The sequence below is a fragment of the Pleurodeles waltl genome, chromosome 10, assembly GCF_031143425.1.
Source record: "Pleurodeles waltl isolate 20211129_DDA chromosome 10, aPleWal1.hap1.20221129, whole genome shotgun sequence".
NCBI lineage: Eukaryota > Metazoa > Chordata > Amphibia > Caudata > Salamandridae > Pleurodeles > Pleurodeles waltl.
This window is the reverse complement of record NC_090449.1, coordinates 253,287,369-253,306,934: the sequence shown is the minus strand read 5'-3', so window position 1 is coordinate 253,306,934 and position 19,566 is coordinate 253,287,369. Positions and strand designations below refer to the sequence as shown.

Sequence of the window (19,566 nt, the reverse complement as noted above, 5' to 3'; positions counted from 1 at the left end):
AGATAAAGAGGAAGAAGAGAAAGTGAAAAGCAAATCAGAAGGGCTGAAAAGGCTGCCATACATGGGGCTATCAATGCCACTGGGAGCCCATTAGAACATAGGGACTAAAGAGAAAATATGGAAAGGGGACTTTGTGGATGTATATAAACTGTTGCATAGGGATATATAATCCAAAGAAGGGTCTAGAGAAGAAGCGTTGGAATAGGCTGAAAGACCTGGATTGCCAACTACAATAGATACATGGACATCAGCTTTTTTACTATTTGCCAGTGTTTATCGTGAACATTTTCCTGATAGGTTGGTGTCTATTTTTAAGTACATTTACACAATTAGGAAAGCTCATTCGGAATTTTGAGGTTTTGCGTGGTTTCACTACGATGAAGAACTTAGGGCAAGGATGGTTCTTCTACCCGAGAAACCATGGGTCCAATATGTATCCACAAAGGCCCCCACCTACGATGCACACAGTGAGTGGTTTAGCAGTTCAACCCCAGCCTTTTTATGGGAAATCCACCTTGGGGGGGACTTGGACAAAATGTCAATTCAGGTACATGCTTGGGATTCTATAGGGTTTATTGCCCAAGAAACCCATGCAGATACAAGCATGCATGCTTAAAATGTGGTGGCAGGTGGCAGGCATGCAGTCATGCAATGTTTCAGGGAGCAAGGTGGTTTTGCTACAGGAGGGCAAGGTGGTGGTGGGGGGGGGGGATCCTGTCTATCTGGACAAAACGGCTTTTACTCCAATTAAGTTGGAAGTTTTGAGTTACTGGTTGAAATTTTACCCCAACAAAGAAGATTAAGTGAAACTGGAATGGGGGTTTAAAGAAGGTTTCAGGTTGGGTTACCAAGGTCCAAGGGTACGGAGGTTCGCAGACTATTTGAAATCGGTAAAGGATCATCACCATATAATAAAAGAGAAGCTGGGCAAAGAGGTGGCAAAAAGGAGAACGGCAAGCCCCTTTAATCAATGGCCTTTACCCGATTTGATGATATCTCCTTTGGGGGTAGTCCCAAAAAAGAACAGGGACGAGTTTCATATGATTCATCACCTTTCTTGGCCAGAAGGGCTATCAGTTAATGATTACATAGTGAAGGAGGATGTTGCAGTTCAGTTTGGCTCAGTGGATGTAGCTATCAAGCTAGTTCAAATGGTAGGTCCAGTTGCAGAACTAGCCTAATGCGATATTAAGTCAGCGTTCCGGGGTTACCAGTGCATCCTTTGGATTTTTCATTGTTGGGAATCCAGTTTGATAATCAGTTATACGTCGATATGATTTTGCCAATGGGCCCTGCCATTTCTTGCAGTTTGTTGGAATCTTTCAGTACCTTTTTGCAGTGGTGGTTCACGAACACAAGAAACAAAAAGATTACACAATAGTTTTTTGTTTTTTTGGGTTCCAGTGGGGGCCGAGAGTGTACAGATTCATTGGCACAATTTCAGGAAATGGCAAAAGCGTGTGGTGTACTATTGGCACCCGAAAAACCGAGGGCCCGAGTAACTGTCTGGTGTACCTTGAAATTGAGTTGGATACTGTGAAGATGGAGGCGAGGCTCCCCCCAGGAGAAAGTCAGGGAGATTATTGAGACCCTTGTTGAAGCAATAAGAGCACCCAAGTTACAGTTACAGCAAACTCAACGCCTCCTAGATCTTCTCAATTTCGCTTGCAAGTTGGTAAGAGCTGGAAGGGCATTCTGCAGGAGACTTGGTTTTTCTATGTCTGGGGTTAGCTTGCCGCACCATAGGGTCAGGATTGCAGCAGCTATGAGAACAGACTTTGTGGTTTGGTTGAAATTTCTGAAGGATTTCAATTGCTTAACCATGTAGTACCCTGATGTGGATTTCAATTGGATGGTTCAGATTTTTTTCAGATGCTGCTAATGGCATTGGAGTCTTCTGGGAGTGAAATGGTGCGCAGAAGAAAGGCCAGAAAAGTGGTTAAGAGAAAAAAGGAGCATTGCATTTTTGGAGTTTCTTCCTTTATTGGTAGCATTGCCAGTCTGGGGGAAGGACCTAGAGAATAAAACAGTTACATTCTACGTTGACAACAAAACAGTAGTGGATTTGGTCAATGGTCAGAGAGTCAAGGACAAGCATCTTTTAAAATTGCTGCAAAGATTTATACTGGGTTGTCTGATGTTTAATATCGTCTTTAGAGCCAAGCACGTGCCAGGAGTGAATAATAACATAGCGGACGCATTATCTCATTCACAGTGGCAGAAATTCCGTGGTTTGGTGCCCGGAGCAGAATTGCAGAAAACACAGGTCCCGCAGGAGGTATGGGATTATGGAAATTGAGAATGTTGGATTTGACTGAGAAATCACTAGCAGAGAGCACAAGAAGGGCTTATAGAAGAGCTTGGGAGGAGTTCTTGGATATAGGTGCGACTCACAGGGACCGAGATGTTCAGGGTTGTTTGTTAAGGAGGGATGATGTGCTAACATTCATAATGAACATGTGAATAAAACATTTCGGCCACAACTATTGCTGGTAAATTTGCCGGCCTGAGTTTATATGTTAAGTTTTTCTGGGGGTATGAGCCTTCAGCTGGTGAGTTGGGTAGGAGATTGTTGCAGGGATGGGCTAGAGAAAAGCAGACAGGCAGGCTAACAAGGGATCCTATCTCTATGAAATTGTTGGTAAGTTTGTTAAAATGTTTAGAGAATTTATGTTTTTCACAATATGAACAGAATTTGTTTAAATTATCAATGTCATGGCTGTTTTTGGTGCATTTAGAATATCTGAGCTATTGGTATTCTGAGGAAGCGCTTTGTCACATTGGCTTGGACCCATTTCGTTTTGGCACTCATGCTTTCCGTATATGTGCAGCATCCGAAGTGGCAAAGCTTGGCTTTTCAATCAAAAAGGTGAAAACACTGGGTCACGGTCATCCGATTGCTGTTTGCGGTACATTAGAGAGATTGAGGATACTTAAATTGTAAAGCATACCTAACATTTTTCTGTTATTTCAGGTGGCGTAGCTGGCCCAGCTGTGGCTTTTTTGTCTGTTTGGATAGTTGGACACTCTTTCGTTAAGTGGGCTGCAAAGCAAGCTGACCGCAAACCTTTTGGAAGGAATTTGGGTTTCAAAAGCGATGGTGTAAAAATTGAATGGTGGGAAAGGGGGGGCATGAGATGGGGACAATTGCTACCTTGTTTATCGGATCTGATTTCTGTTAGATCTTGCCCTGATGTACTTATTTTGCATTTAGGTGACTATGATTTGGTACAATTGTCAGGTTTAGGCTTGATTAAAGAAATTAAGTAGGATCTGGATATCATTGGGGAATGTTGGTCAGGGACGAAAATAGTGGTAACAGCTTTAGTGCCTATAAGAGTTTTGAGGGATGCAGTAAAATACAAAGCAGTGGAGAGGGCCAGGCGCAAGGTTAACAGGGAGAGTTCACGCTTTTGTTAAAACAGAGGATTAGGCTGGTTAGAGCTTATTAAGAAGGAGGACTTCCAATTCTTCAGACAAGATGGGTACATCTCTCATTCATGGGGACAGAATTATATCTTCTTGAAATAACAGAAAAACTAACGGCAGCTTTAGCTATTCAAAGGTGGTGCTGGTAAAATAGCTTTTGTGGTCAAATAAAGCTGTTTTCTCTTAGTTTTACTTACAAGGCATTCTTGCGATGTCTACCTGCTGGACGGCATTTTTTTCTGGTTACAAACCAAAGTTATTGTTTTTTTTGGATCAACATAACCTGTGATAGTACACATCCTTGGTGGTTGGGGGAGGTTGGAAATAACTCCTTATCAGGGTTTTTCTGGGAGGCGCAGGAAGGATTGGGGGGCTTACAGAGGGGACACTGGGAAGCGATGGGGGAGTCACGGGGAAGGTCAGTGGAGGAAAGAAAGGGAATGGGGAAGACTGAAGCCTGGAAGAATGCTCTTGGGATGTGTGTGGTTTGGGGGGCAGGTTTAAGGGTGGGGTGTTAGTTTGGGTTTTGTATTAGTGAGGCTGGGTTTATACACTGTAAATTGTTTTAAAGGTTTCAGAACTGCTTACCTGTCCAATAAAGCGGCCTTTTACACTCTTAAGCTTGGCCTGGTTATTTTGCCTTCTCACCCGAAGATGAAATACAGTCATGCCAGGCGGGTGCTCACTTACCTGCAGGAGTTTCAAGCCCACAAGCTTGAAGCCGCGCTTCTCGAAGCGAGAGATGATGTCACCGACCAGCCTCCTCTGCACCCCGTCCGGCTTCACCGCAATCAGCGTCCTCTCCTGGATCCCGGGGAGAACTGCAGGAGAGAGCAGACACCCAAGTCAGGGCCAGGGGAGCATGGCTGCATGCTGTGAAAAAGACCCAGAAACCCTGAAGCCATTCTAGCTCTGGACCCAGCTCCGTTGTGGAGTCTCAGTGCCGTTCTAGAAGAAACCCAGACCCTATAAGGTGGACTTGGCTGTTTCAATGCTCAGCCCGGTGGCTCCCAGACTTGTGCTAGCGAAGGGGTTGTCCCCAACCCTCTATTTATAATTTAATGCCGGTGTCCTCCCTTGAGGACAAACTCGGAATGTTGAGATTTTCTACTGTACAATACACACAGGTCATACTGAGCAAAGCAAGAGCTTTAACATGAAGATGCTTGCGTCAGCGCATCTACTAACGGTTTTGCCCTTATGACACTAACATTTGTATATTCATTACGAGACTGCTTACTAACATGAATGAAACTGAAACACACACTTGTAACACAAGCACTGGCAAAGGCCAATATATACAGCAATTTGTCTTTGTCAGTGCTTGTTTTGTAATGTAACAATTTTTTTTTTTTTTTATTACAAAGAACTTTGGCTAAATGTAAAACTATTTTTATGGTATTAAAAAGCACAAATTGGCAAATGAGCCTTAGGGGAACCCTGTGTACTGATGTGCTCCTTACAAAAGAACAGAACAGCATCACTCACAGTGAAGTTCGCTATCAGGTGAAGTGGGCTGGACTACTGCCCCGTGCTCTATGCTGTACTGGGCAGAAGATAATTGTGAATAAAACAATAACAGACCAACGGATTAAGAGGCATCACAAAATGTCCCTATAAGCATACTATACATAGCATTTTAGTAAAATCAAAAAGGTCTACAAATCACCTATATGCTTCATTTCCTTGTGGAAGCCAGTTAGACCGCCATTTCGAATCTCTATAATCCTTTCTGATTTGCTACAAGAGTTTCACATCATGTAGTAGCAGGAACATCACCCAGGTAAGGGTCAAGACCGAAGAATGACTTCTGCAGCCCATCTCTTATATAGTATTAGTGGGCATCCGTAGACCAGGGTACAAACTCTTACGTGACCACCTGTACCCAGCAAGCTGCACATGCCTTCCCACCCACTCTGCCATCCTTGTGACAATGGCATCTACAAACTTCAGGCAACTTTCAGCTCTGAGAAGCCACAGCTCAGAACCCTAGAGGCTGATTAAGGTCACCCACCCACCGCCAGAATATGACATGGTATCCCCACAAATCTCCCTCCCCCTCATTGCCATGGGACCATTTTATACCCTTTTTGGGGTCATCCATGCATAACAATTTAGTTAGAGAACGAACTGGTACATTTCCTTTAGGCAGTTATCCTATGGCCCGTAAGGTATGACTGCATAGACCATATCAATGTGTATTCCATGTGCTTAAATCTTACCTTTACGTTCTTCAGGAACAATACAACAATATAATTACCGATTTTACTATCAAAATTTGAAGCAGCAGGATGGCTCCTCAACCTTTTCAATCATCCTTCACTGATGTGATCTTACACTGACAGCAAGTTCTCGGACTTGCTCTCCCTCCCTTCTACTCAAGAATAGCCAAATACCTATCCAATTCAGCCAGTCAGTCAGTCAGTGTATTACTCATAAAAATCGCAAAAATACACAAAAATATTCCATAAAACAAAAGCTAAGCGTGTGTGAAAAAAGGTAACAGAAGTACTCAACTTTCCAATATAATCTTTCATACCCCGTGCATTCCTCCCACTTCGCTAATTTGCATTGTTTCCTCACTTGCCTACTCTCCTGATGCAGTGCTTTTTAACACAATGCACTCCTCTGAACATAATCTGGACATATACAGAGACTACTCTTGCATATCTCAGCTTATCACTGAATATTGACATGGCGAGTATGCTGCCATCAGTGCACGAAAACAACTGTGTGTCTTTAACGTAATCCATGGTTGGAGAGAAAAGGGGGATGGTGCCCGAGACAGAAACAGCAACACAATGGAGGTAGAAAGGCAATATTTAAATTATGCAGAGGTCATGCAATAGATTTTTATGATAATCCATGAAAATATTTCTCTAAACAAACAATGCACATGGGCCATTCACACTTAAGATATCACGTTTCAGGACGTTTGTAACAGTTAATTCACAACATTCATTAGGATAAACACCTTCTGATCAGTTCACTAGCTCCTCTCATAACTAGCATTTTAAACAAGCATTTACAATGCAACGGGTCTCGCGTTTGCTCATGTTAGAGCTGATCGCGTTGTAAACTCCTAACCCGACTTTTCACCTATCGGGCAAAAGTGCATTTGTGTGCACAACCCGAAAAAGTGAAATTAACTATGTAAAGCGCTCGACTTCTGCCAAGCGTGATCGCGCTCGTAAATTAGAGAAAAAGAAGTCCACGAGCCCGATGGAAAACAGCGAGCCTCGCATGTTTTCTGTACTTGGTCGATGCGCTTGAGGAGGGCTAGCCACCGGAAAAGGCATAACGTATGCTTGCCTTCGACTAATGAAAGCAAGCACATTTTATTAGGCAAGTCCACGAACCAATAAAAAACACTGACGTGAAGTTGACAGGGCTCCGAGCCCTTTTCTGAATACAAAAGCGTTTCGCTGCGATACGCATGCACGAGCGCATGCAACGCAGGCTCGACCCTAAAAAGGGCAACTGTCCTTTCCGTAGACACAGTCTGCACATTATTGTCAGTTATTTTGTATTTCATTACCCCCTGAATACTTTCTTCATCACACAAACTGCCTCAATGTTGACAACATTTTATGGTGGTCCCTTGATAGGCAGGTTCACCATATTCACCACAGTGATCAGTGCTATGGTCAAATGGCTCCTCACAGCCAGCGAGGTCAAGACTAGCCACTGTGCGGCTTTCCACTCATTTGTGTCATCACTCATCTGGAGACACTGTGGAAGGACAACCAACGATGCACACTCTGCACTATGCCCTGCTCCATCTCTGTGTGCTGTCATCACCCACTAAGGTCATAAATATGTCATTCACATTGTTGTATACAAAGTCCTTGTCGAAATTCAAAAAAACTGCCACCTCCAGATGCTAGAAACCACCAAACGGTTCAATTCACCATTATTTACAATATTTATTTTACCCTACTAACAACCAAATTGTATCAAACGATTTAAGTTGCCATGCTCTTGAGAACCTACATCACCCTACTAAATGTTTTTTACTCCACTAATTTACTGGGATCACTTTTTGCAGTCCCCAACTTGCCTTCGCTAGAGAGTCAACAAGTTGGTTGGTATGAAACTATGGCCTTTCTCAGAAGCCCCCTGTGGTACTGACCATCCCCACTCTATCCCACCAGTCACCTCAAGGAAGCACCCCATACTTTTCCGAGGGAAGGGCACAAGCCACTGGGCTAGCAGGGCTCCCACAAACTATGCTTCATGCTTGTCCTTCATTTAGAGGCCCAGATCGCATTGTATTGTTATGACCTATGAGCCTTTTTCAGAAATTTAAATGACCGTCATATACATGGATGCAGACACACTGCAATTTGCGTGGAGCAGCTTGGCTAACACCATCACTGATATTTGCCTAGAAAGTGGTGGGCAGAGCACGGTAACCATCGCTTCTTCATAAACTCGCAGGCAGGCTTGCAGCTGGTAGGGCTCCATACTCTCTCCTTGCTTCCCCTTCTTTGTTGCGAACAAGACTGGAACAGGTACAGTATTCCCAGCCTCCCATATACTGGCCATTGGCACGACCTTATACATTTCCAACTTCTGTTCGTAACTAATCCACCGAACCTTCATGAATAAATCAATTTGCCAGTGTAGTGCATTTAATGCTAATCCTGCCCCTAGATTGCCCTCTTTCAAAGTAAATTCTTTTGACAAAAACGCTTTGAAGAAGCCAGGAATGTACAAAAAAAGTGTTTGTAAAATCTATATTGTATTGTACCACTTTAATAGCGCTTCCAAACCTTATGTGGGATGCCAAAGCACTTGCCTACACGGGTAGCATTGTAAAATGTGTAGGGTGCATGGTTGAAAGGATGTGGTAGTCTTTGTTTTGATTCTATATGGGAAGTGTTTCCATGTTGTATGCTGACCACCAAGCTGTACTGTGTTGTGTTACTTTATTAATATCATGACATCTCCTCTTAAGAGTACTCCTCTGGTAAAATATGCTCCCTTTCGATATTCACTTGCTTGAGGAACTTCTACGCTTTAATCATGTCCATCTCGATCCTCATTACCTCCGACACCATTACAAATTACATTCCTGTCCCTGTCAAATACATGACTTAACCTTTTCACTGCCAGCAAGCTTCCTCTTCCTTGTGCCAGGGGTTTTGTTTTCACTAGAAGGAGCTTTCAAAGACATCTTCTCTTGGTACAACCTACCCATGCAAATCTGTCTCATTTTAGTAGAACTGAGTATATTAGTTACAATTTTTTTTTTTTTAATTGCTGTAAATTCTTAAAAAAACAAACATTCTAAATAACTTATCAATTCTAGTTTATTTTTTATAAAAATATAGTTGCACAACCAAGATCGGAAATGGAGTGGTGGAGGAATTGGCTTTCTCAACGATGCCCAATATATACACAGTAGCTTAAATATAGACAGTTATCCCACACACTCAGAAATGCCATATCACCTGATACTGAAAATCAAAAAGACTTCCCACTGGAAAGTAGGCTTCCTGTTGGGTTAATAGAGAAGAAGCTAGTGTCCCAGATGTATGGTACAATAACGCGAAACACACAAATGTCCATTGGTGAAGTTGCAGGACAGATGGCTACAAGACCTAGGGGACCTAGATGAGGAGGATTGGGGAGAAGCATTAGAATTTCTGATCAAAGTGGCCATAAAAGCTAGCTTTAGATTGACCCAGCTAAAAATATTACATAGAGTATATTATGCTGGCACTTTTATGTAAAATAATTTGGACAAAGGATGCATGTTGTTTATCGGGCTGCGGCCAAGAAGGCTCATTTATTCATATACTGTGGAGTTGCCCTCCTATACAAAAGTTTTGGGATGGAGTGGAGAAATCACTAGCCACAGCAACAGGAATACCTTTGAAGTTATTGTCCTGATTATCAATACTGGGAATATAAGAGGCTGCAGATCATACACGCTAAGAAAAAATACTTGTTCATATGGGATGTATGGTGGCTAAACGTAATATTGTTAAAAAGGAGGGGCAGGATCTCTTCCTAAACACCAAACAAAGAAAATGGTAATAGAATACTGTGGGGATACTGAAAAGTATGAAAAGGTAGAGGATGCATGAAGAAATATGAAAACGTATACAGAGGCTGGACTATTTAAATTGAGCTAACATAAACATGTTTAATGCAAAAGACTAACATTTATGGGATGATTGCTGGGGAAAACTGTGGAAACGGCATAGTCAGGGTAAAACTTTGTGCACATAACTGGGCAGGGGCGACTTCTCCATTACGGCGGCGGACTGTCGCGCTCTCCTTCCAGCAGCGGCAAAATTATAATAAACTTTGTTTATTATCCTTTTCTTTTAAAGGGGCGGGCCACAGGGGTGACAAGCAGTGTGGCCAGCCAAACATACATGCGCAGTGTGCTCTCTCCAGCTCGGCAACACATGGTGGCCGGGCTGGAGAGAGCCTGCACAAGCGCCAAGTCTGCCTGGGAGCGCCCCTGCTGAGCGCTCCGAGCCAACCCTGATGCCGCTTTGAGCAGCGTCAGGATTGGCCGCAGGGCAGGCTGTGAGCCTGTGCCTGTAGCGAGACGGAGGAGAGGAGCAGCATGGAGCGAGTTTTTATTTTATTTTATGTATTTTAATGATTATTCCCCGCCTACCCCTCTTCTGCGTGCCGCCCGCCCCTTCCACACCCGCATGTCGCTCTTGTAAATGAGTTTACATTTTTCTGTTGGGCGGAATTTGGGCGATGATGGAGGTGTGATTGGTTCTGTTCAATACTGCTTACCCTGTTGCTTCTGACCAAGTCAAACCATACATCCTCAGGAGCCTGCAATGTCCTGAATATCCACAGACAGTTCTTACGCATAGGCTTTTATTACCAAATGGCAGTGCATTTTGCAGTCGAGAACATTTTCTCAGCACTTCTCTTGTTTTACATGTTTATGTTACTGGTGGAGCTGTTTCTAAAAGCCATGCCTTAAAGCATGAAGCCCAAGGTAGAAGGTCATCCAACATTACACTTGTGACGGGGGGCGTGGCCTGACCGCCGGGCAAGATGGCCGCCACTTAGTGAGGCTCTGCCTGGCCCGGGCCGTTTATCCGATAATTTCCACATCCGACGGTGCTGGCGGGAGTGAGCCTGGCGCGCCCGGTTCAGAGAAACCCCTGGGCTGCCTTCGGCGGCTCAGGAGCAGCGGTAAAAGGACGCGGGCGGGCCTGCTGACGGCCGCGCTCGTGCGGGCGAACGAGAGTGGAAGCCTCGGCGGCTTCTGGGGAGTGCGACCGTGCGTGGAGCTGCGCAGGGCGCAGAGCGGGCGGGCGGACTTGAGGCCCGCGGCTGCTCCCGGAGGTAGGAGATCGGGCGCGGGACCGCGCCAGGGAGCCATTCGGCGACGTGGTCGCGTCGCGGCCCCACAACGAGCTTGACGCTGGTGCAGGGGAGGCTCCGACGGGCCCCGAGGCGGTCTCTGGGCCCGGCGGCTTAGACGGGCGAGGAGGAGGCCCTTAAGGAGACTAGCCGTCGAGGTAATACCTCGAAGGGCCCCCCTGGGCTCGTAACTGCACTTGCTTGGTTCTGGAAAGTTGTCTGAACATTCGGGTGGGCCCCTCGGGCCGACAATTCAGCGATGTGAAGTGAGGCTTGGTGGAGAGCGGTGAAGGCTGTGACCGCGGGGGCCCGAGGAGGGTGTACGAGTGGCGACTCCCGGATGGACAGTGCGGGCTGACTTGGCCTGCGAGGATAGGCTGATGCTCTGGGACCCCGTTGCTTGACGATCCCTGCTCTTGGTGCAGGAGCCCACGTGAGCCCCACGCTAACTTGAGAGGTCTCTGAGGTCCGGATCTTCCTTCGCTTGGCTTTACTCACCTGGACCTGGTCGGAGGTGTTGGAGTAGGGTGGAACTATGGGTAAGGCGGATCAATGTCAGGCCAAACTTACCTTCGAAGGGGGGGAGGGGGGGGGGGGGGAGGAAGAACGCTGCTGCCAGCTCCCAGCCCTTTGAGGAGCTGAACGGAGGGGCTAGCCCTGAGGCATCGGTGAAGTCCATGTTTTTAGACCTTAAGGCCAGCCTGGCGGGCATTGACACCAAACTGGATCATGTCACCGAACAACTTGATCGCATTAGGGCGCGCGTAGACGATCACGACACCAGGCTTGAGGCCTTGGAGTCACGTACGTCTGAGATAGAGGATGCACGCCAGGGTGACAGGGATCGGATCTCACGTATGGATCGGATCCTTGAGGTCATACGTAACAAGAACGAGGACTTGGAATCAAGATCACGTCGCAATAATATTCGAATTGTGGGACTGCCGGAGGCGACCGATATGGGGCGAATGGAAGACTTCATTGAGCAGATGCTGTCAGCTGTTCGCCGGTGAGCTCTCTCGGATGCTGGTGGTTGAAAGAGTTCACAGATCTTTGGGACCCCGATCCCCCCTGGGGACTCCCCCACGTCCAATTATTGCACGTCTGTTAAATTCTCGTGACGCTGTACTCCGCCTGGCAAGGGAGAGACGTCCGTCACTCTATAAGAACTCCGAAATAAATTTCTTTCCAGACTATACACTCAGTGTGCAGTCCCAGAGCCAGGCTGAGGGTGCGCCATGAGGGTAAGATGCACTACTTCACGGACTTAAAACAAGCGACCAAGTTTGCTCGACAACTGCAGAGGGAGCGGGAACCTGCAGAGCGCCGAGGCCGTGGCAATGACGGCGCTGCCTTAAGTGACAATGACTAACATGCTCCGATCGACCTGACACCCATTGTTGGAATCGCGGGGTGTGCCGGCTGCTCCTTCCTGGCCCCGTTTGGCTTAGTGATTGGCGACTGGCCCACGGGCCCTCTCTCCCGATGCCACCTGGGTGGAGAGATAATAGGCCGGTCATAGCCCCTGGGATGAGTCCTGTTATTCACTGTTCTTGCTTTCGAAGTGGGATTTGGGGTCAAGTTGGGTGGGTCCGATTGGGGGGCCTGAGTGGGTGGTGGGCTTCTCACATATTAGTGGGGTACTGTTTCTTCATTTATGTATGAATGTTCTATTTGTTTCCTTGCAAACTTTATGGCAGGTGGGGATTGGCCTTTGCGTGCAATACTGGCTGACTGTGGATGGGGCCGAGAGGTGAGGAAGTATCTGGGATCAGATGTTTGACTTGGAATGTGCGGGGGCTTAACGACAGTAGGAAAGCTCGACTTGTGGCTGCATATGTTAAGAGACATGCAATTGATGTATGTATGCTTCAGGAGACACACCTAGTGAAGTCCACAACACACAGACTAAAATCCGGGTGGGTAGGTGAGATGCATTGCTCAACATACTCAGGTTACTCCCGCGGAGCCGCAGTCCTTGTACGCAAGGGTCTGCAGTGGCGAACGAAAAAAGTACTGGTGGATCCAAATGGCAGATACGTACTGATGAGTGGTGTGTTACTGGACAAGGCGTGTCGCCTAGTCGCTGTGTATGGGCCGAATGTTGATGATCCAGGTTTTTTCCTGGAGCTGTGGCGCCTGGTGGAGTCGTTGGGGCCGGGTGCGATACTTTGGGGGGGAGATTTTAATGTCTTACTTGATGCCAAGTTGGATAGGGAGAGTAAAGCCAGGATGCAACATGTTGTGGCGGCTAAGGCCTTGGAGGCCGTGATGCGTGATGGTGCACTGGTTGACTTATGGCGGCAGCGGCATGGAGTGGCGAGAGAGGGTACATGTCTGAATTATGTGCATGGTAGCTGGTCTCGTATAGACCGCTGGTTGGGCTCCAGGGATATGTTGGCCTGGACTAGAGCGGTTGAACATCTTCCTCGTACGCTGTCAGATTACTCACCGGTGTGTCTGGAATTGGAGATACCGACTGAACTTGGTAGATCTATTATGTGGCGGCTGCCTAGGGGGGCGCTTCGCGATCCGGCCTTCCGTGAGGAACTGCGGGAGGCGATTAAAATGTACTTTGCAGAGAATCAGGGAAGTCCCCAGGAACCCTTTGGGAGGCATTTAAAGTTGTTATCAGAGGGGTTTGTATCTCGAAACAACACGGTATAGTTAAAACCCTGAGACGAGAGTTGGCTGAAATTGAGTTACGGCTTGCTGAGCTGGAAAGACGACTAGAATTTAACTGGTCTAATGAAGTTGTTGCGGAGATCCGCCAAGCGATATCGCTGTATGAGGAGGTTTCTCTCAGGGAAATTTGCTTCCTCGGGAGGGAGGCTCGCGCGCGTCAGTACGGGGAGGGCGAAAGGGCTGGACGTACATTGGCAGCTTTACTTCATAAACCTTGGGCCAATGACTAGGTCTCTGAGGTCATGGATGGAGGGGGTGAGAATGGATCGGGAGGAATTATGCAGGTGTTTACTGAATTCTACGCTGGGCTCTATGCGGCTCCGACGGAAACTGGTGTGACTGACGCACAGATGCCCTTTGAGGATATTGCGTTAATATGGTTTGACGAGGTGCACAGGAAATACTTAGATGAACCATTTTCAGTGGAGGAGGTGACTGCGGCCATTCGTGGCCTACCTGGAGAGAAGTCTCCTGGATTGGATGGCCTAACCTCTGCGTTCTATAAAGAGTATGTGGATATATTAGCTCCTCGACTATTGGAGGTCTATGCAGAAGCCCTGGAGACGGGGTCGCTCCCGACCTCGCTCCGGGAGGCACTGATAGTGACAATCCTGAAGCCTGGAAAGGATCCGACTCGGTGCGACTCGTATCGCCCACTTTCCATGATAAATATTGACAACAAAATCCTAGCGAAGATTATTGCGGCGAGGCTACAGCCTCTTCTCCCTAGTTTGGTGCTCCCAGATCAGTCGGGTTTTGTCCCGGGAAGGTCTACGGGTCACAATTTGCGCACCTTCTTCGCGGTGGCGGGAACACTAGAAAAAGATGACAATGCGGCGGCTGTTTTTCTGGACGCAGCTAAAGCGTTTGACTCCTTAACATGGAACAATATGTTTGCCCTGTTGGGTCGGGTGGGAATTAGTGCGCGCTTCCTCCGCTGGATTAAATTGCTGTATACATTGCCCACTGCTAGATTGCGCCTCAATGGGAATGTATCTGCTCCGTTCCCGGTTGCGCGCAGCACTCGCCAGGGTTGCCCGTTGTCTCCTCTTCTTTTTGCTGCGGCAATGGAGCCCCTGGCGGCCCGGCTCCGACAGAATTATAACGACAGAGGATTGCAATTCCGGCAGCGACCAATTTAGATATCTCTGTATGCAGATGATATTGCATTATATATACGGAATCCCGACCAGAATCTGGATATACTACTTGACGAGATTGTGCGTTTTGGTACCTTTTCAGGTATTAATATTAATTGGTCTAAGTCAGTGGTGCTGCCTTTGACCCCCAGGGTGCCGCGATATGACTCCCGTTATCCTCTGATGTGGGCGGATGGGCCGGTGAGGTACTTGGGTATACAGCTGTGCTGTGACGTGGAGGAGCTGTGGCTGGCTAACTACGGTGCCGCTCTGACGTGGCTGGAGGGGAAGGTAGAGATCTGGCGTACCCTCCCGCTGTCGTTGATAGGACGTATTGCTATTGCAAAGATGGTAGTCCTTCCGAAATTTTTGTACTTATTTGTGAATCTCCCTCTCCCGAGAAGTTATCTGAGGCGTATGCGCTCAGCACTGATCTGTCTGGTGTGGGGGGGGCCGACGCGCGCGTATTTCATGGGAGAGGCTGACGCTGCCATTCGAACTAAGGGGGCTCGCTGCGCCGGATATGGAGCTGTATTATCTATGTGCTCAGGCGCACTTTGCGTATTACTGGCTGAATCCTATTCGTTATCTGCCGCACCTGGCGCCTGAGAGCGACTGTGTGGCCGGACGACCTGGCGAGAGCATTTGGTGGACGTGCTCCGTCCCGTCCCGGGTGCGGGGGATTGACACAGTGGCATGTACGATGCGGGCGTGGGGAGTGCTGATGCGGCGATCTGGGGTTTCGGCCCCGTTCGCTCCTTCCCTACCGGTAATGGCGATAGCTGAGGAGCAGCTGTACCGTGATGGTGGAGTACGTGGATTTCTCCGAGATGCTGGCCTAACCGAGCTGAGAGATTGGATGATGGATGATCGCTTGCTTGATGTATCTGAGATACTGGCCGGTCGCGAGTGCACGGCGCTTCAGCGTATGTATGTGATCCGAGTTCGCTCTTTCTTGCGGAACCGCTTATGGAGCTCGGATGAGGCCCCGGTGGAGTTCCGCGCGCTGGAGATTCTCTGCTGTGCGCGGTCGCCTAATAGGCTGGTCACCAAATTATATAACTGCATGCAGGAACAGAGGAATAATCTCCGAGAGCCGTCCAGACTAGCGTGGGAGGCAGACCTGGGAGAGCCTATCTCGGAGGCTCTGTGGCGCGCCTGCTGTGCGCATATGAGAGTGTTGACGCCAAATTACAGGTTCAGATTGCTGCATTTTAAATTTTTGCACAGACTATATTATACCCCAGTGCGGATGTACTCCTTGGGGCTGCGCGAAGATGCGAGCTGCGCGCGCTGCCTGGCGCCGGAGGCTAGTTTTTTACACTTGGCGTGGGAATGTGCGGATGTTTACGCTTTCTGGGTGGCAGTTTTCAACGCAATTTCTGAAATGTTCGAAATAGAAATCCCAGCCACTCCGAGAATCGCGCTGCTTGGGTGTGTGGAGGACATCAGGGCAACACACAGACGTTTAGTGGGCATACTATTGCTGTTAGCCAAGCGCAGAGTGGCCATGTGCTGGGGCGGGACGAGAGTGCCGCGCCGTTCTGAATGGCTAAGAGATGCAGCTTTCTGTCATGATCAGCTTATAGTCTTCTGGAACCTGATGCCTGAAGGGTCTAGACCCAAAGATATTTGGACCCCGCTGAATAATTTCTTAGCGGCCCAAGACGAGTGAGTGATATAACCAAAGAAGCACGGACAGAACACTGACCCCTCTGTACGTTGGCATCTACGTCAGAAAAGGTGAATGGCTGTTGTGGACTGGTTGTATTCCCCACCTGCTCCTTTTTGTTTATATTTGTTGATGTCCCTTATTCAACTGCATGTTATATCTACTGCATCTCTGGCAGAAAACTGCCTGTGGTAATTCCGTACAGATCATGTCTTCAATCAATAGATGGGAAATTTGCAGAACAAACTGAACTGTAATAATTAATGCGTACCTGTCTGATTTCTCCTGTACGGAATATATGTTAATATCGCAGTGGGGAGCTTTTGCTCTTTAGAATATGGTGCTCTGTAGGGACTGTTGTTTTATTTTTATATGTTTGATATGATAAAATCAATAAATAAAAATAAAAAAACACTACATTACCCAATAAACGGAGATATTCCATATGAAACCAAAAAAAAAAAAAAAAAAAAAACACATTACACTTGTGACAAGAGCTACAAATAACAGAAAAAAACAGTGCTTACAAATGTTTTGAGCAGCGTCATGTAACAATGCTGATGTTATTGCTTTAAAAGTGAGTGCCACATTGAAAATATATTCATGTAATTATCTTGCATTTTAGTACTTGTGGTGCTGTATTGATTTAATGAGAAAGGCAAAATAGCAAGTAACAGAATGTAAGTGAAAAGACATAACTGAGTTAGCTGCCCAACCGCTGACATAGCAAAGGGAGGAAAATGTGGTCTTCTTGAAATATGCCATAATGAAGAAAGTACTACATGACCCAATACTGGACAACTTTAGAAACTGAGGCACATTCTTTCAGAGGACTCTGGGGCCTGAAGTTTTGCAGATTACATAATAAAAACACCACAGGATTCCAGATCATAGTTTGCATTTATGACCAACACAGCAGTGTATCATTTTAGTTCTTTAGCAACACAAAAGGATGATGGACAGAGTGCTGAAACTTTTCAAACACTCACCCCCCAAAGAGCTGGGTTTAATTCATCATTCTTTTGCTCCCCATGCCACTTCAGTTTGGACCCAGCCATACGCAAATCACTCTTGACCCTGCTCCCTGTGGGAATAGTCCAGCCCGAAATGCGAGGCCAGGTCCTCTCTGGACCGGAAACAAGCATCCTGGGACCAGTTTCAGGGTATCAGATCTGTAACTGAGGGTGAGTGTTTGAAAGGTTTCAGTACTCCATCCATCATCCTTTTGTGTTCCTCATTTTTAGATCTGACCTACCAGATGTCTCTAGTTAGGTGGTTGTGAAAGACCCCTTGTGAACAATACAAAAATATAATAAACTGAAAGGCGTATAGCCCATCCATTGCTTGCCAATGGAATTAGGGTCACGCATTTGTTTTTTATTTGATTGCTTGCCTTCTTCTACTTGTTATTCCATAACAAGGTAGCGTTTCGGACATTATTTTGATTGTCTGACTTGTACCCTTCTGTTTACATTTAAGAAACTTCTTTTTTTTCTTTCATCACTCAGAGGGCATGTGTTTTCTGGTTCCCCCTGGTGTGTTGCTTCTCCCTTTACAAACAAGCACCCTGGGGGATTTTCTAAGTTGTTCCATCATGCTCCCCTCACTCATGTCCACATCTACATTACTTTTTTTTTTTTTTTGTAATAAAAAATTTTTGTTCCCCGTCCTCAAGTTCCTTTGTTGCTCCATCGTCCCAACATACTCCCCCATCTGTTCCTCTGTGGCATTACACCCCTTGCAGTCCTTAAAAAAATAAAAAATAAAAAAAAGTAAAAAGCCAGCCGCTCTACAACTAAATGTGCTTTTGCGAAAGCTAAAATGTATTTTTTATCAATTCAAATACCATCTGCCATCTTGGAATGATAAAAGAGAAAAGAAAATGCTGCCTGGAGCATTCCGTAGGCACGTGCATGCATCATGACGCATTTGCAAGCCTTGAGAGTAGAGTAATGCTGCTGCCACTTGCGGCTGTATCACAGCACCTTTATTTGTCTTATTTTCCTTAAATGATGCACACAAAAAGTACAAAAAAATCAAAGGCAATGTGGAAAGAACAAACGTTTCATGCTGGTATACTGAAAACCTGACGTCTGTACACAAATATTCTTCCACATGGCAAACATTATAAAGTAACAATGCTTAATGGGGACCTAGTGATGACATCTAAAGGATGTCCACAGCCCAGGGTTCATCGGGCGGGTTGTGCGACCCCAGCAATCAGTGTATGAAATTGGTCGGTACGGGCTTGAGGCGGGGTCAAAGTGACAGATTAGTGTCACTGTCCCTTGGGTTTGGCCCCTTTTAGCCATGTTGTCCCTGAGGTAGGCTGCTAGTCAGGTGTCATCCCCACCCTCCCTTCCTAGAATATCCAATTAGTCAAGGTGTGTTTGCTTTGCTGGGGGTAGATATCTTTGGTTGTCGCTTAGGACAGGTTGCAGAAAGGGAGCAGCTGAAGACAGGCCGTAAAGATTGGGGGCCTTCCGGGGTAGTCATGGCATGAGGAATGCAGGGGAGGGATGGTTGGATGGAGTTAAAAGGACAGCGATGGAAAGAAGGTGATGACGAATAATGAATGTATAGATGATGGATAGAGGACTCTTTATTGGCAGGGGCCAGGCTTAAGGGTGGATAAGAATGTGTTTACCGTATTTTCCGGCGTATAAGACGACTTTTTAACCCCTGAAAATCTCCTCAAAAGTCGGGGGTCGTCTTATACGCCGGTATACGGCGTGCCGAAACTTCAGGGGCAGGCGCCCTGTAGCTGAACCACCGTACGCTGCATTTGGAAATGAATTCCAAGCGTACGATGGGTTCCGCGTCCTCGCTGGCAGTTGTCTGGGCAGGCACGTGTTCCTGCGCGTGCCCCAGGCTATTCGAAGCGCGCTATTACGGTACCATAGAAACAACATTTGTTTTCTGTTTCTTTCTTCTCGCGCATGGCACATGTTAGGAGATTACCATATAGTAACGGCCATTTTGGATTGGGATATGACAATATTATAAAAAAATATATATTTTGACCGCATTTAACTTTGGTTGTACTGCAGTTTCAACAATCTTAAATGTAATATTCATTCTCCGTGATTGGCTGGTTTTTGTATTGTTGGTGATTCTCAGGGAAGGCAATCTGGTGAGCAGATACATGTGGTGGTGAATACAGTACAGCACAGCACCAGTACCAGTATCTGTACCAGTTCATACAGTACAGCACCAGTACATACAGTACAGTATAAAAATGGCTAACAGACAAGACCCCATCCTGGCTCCACCAGCAAGAAGAAAGAAATA

General features: G+C 46.6%; 1 protein-coding gene across 3 annotated transcripts in view; it reads right to left on the bottom strand.

The window, feature by feature from the left end:
• The window catches only part of NME4 (NME/NM23 nucleoside diphosphate kinase 4), a 96,317-nt gene that overhangs the window by 60,491 nt on the left and 16,260 nt on the right, over window positions 1-19,566 (bottom strand). For all 3 annotated transcript variants that reach the window (XM_069210350.1, XM_069210351.1, XM_069210349.1), the window contains exon 2: window positions 4,120-4,250. In XM_069210350.1, coding sequence (XP_069066451.1) covers window positions 4,120-4,250 — 131 coding nt within the window. The remainder of the gene's footprint in view (window positions 1-4,119; window positions 4,251-19,566) is intronic.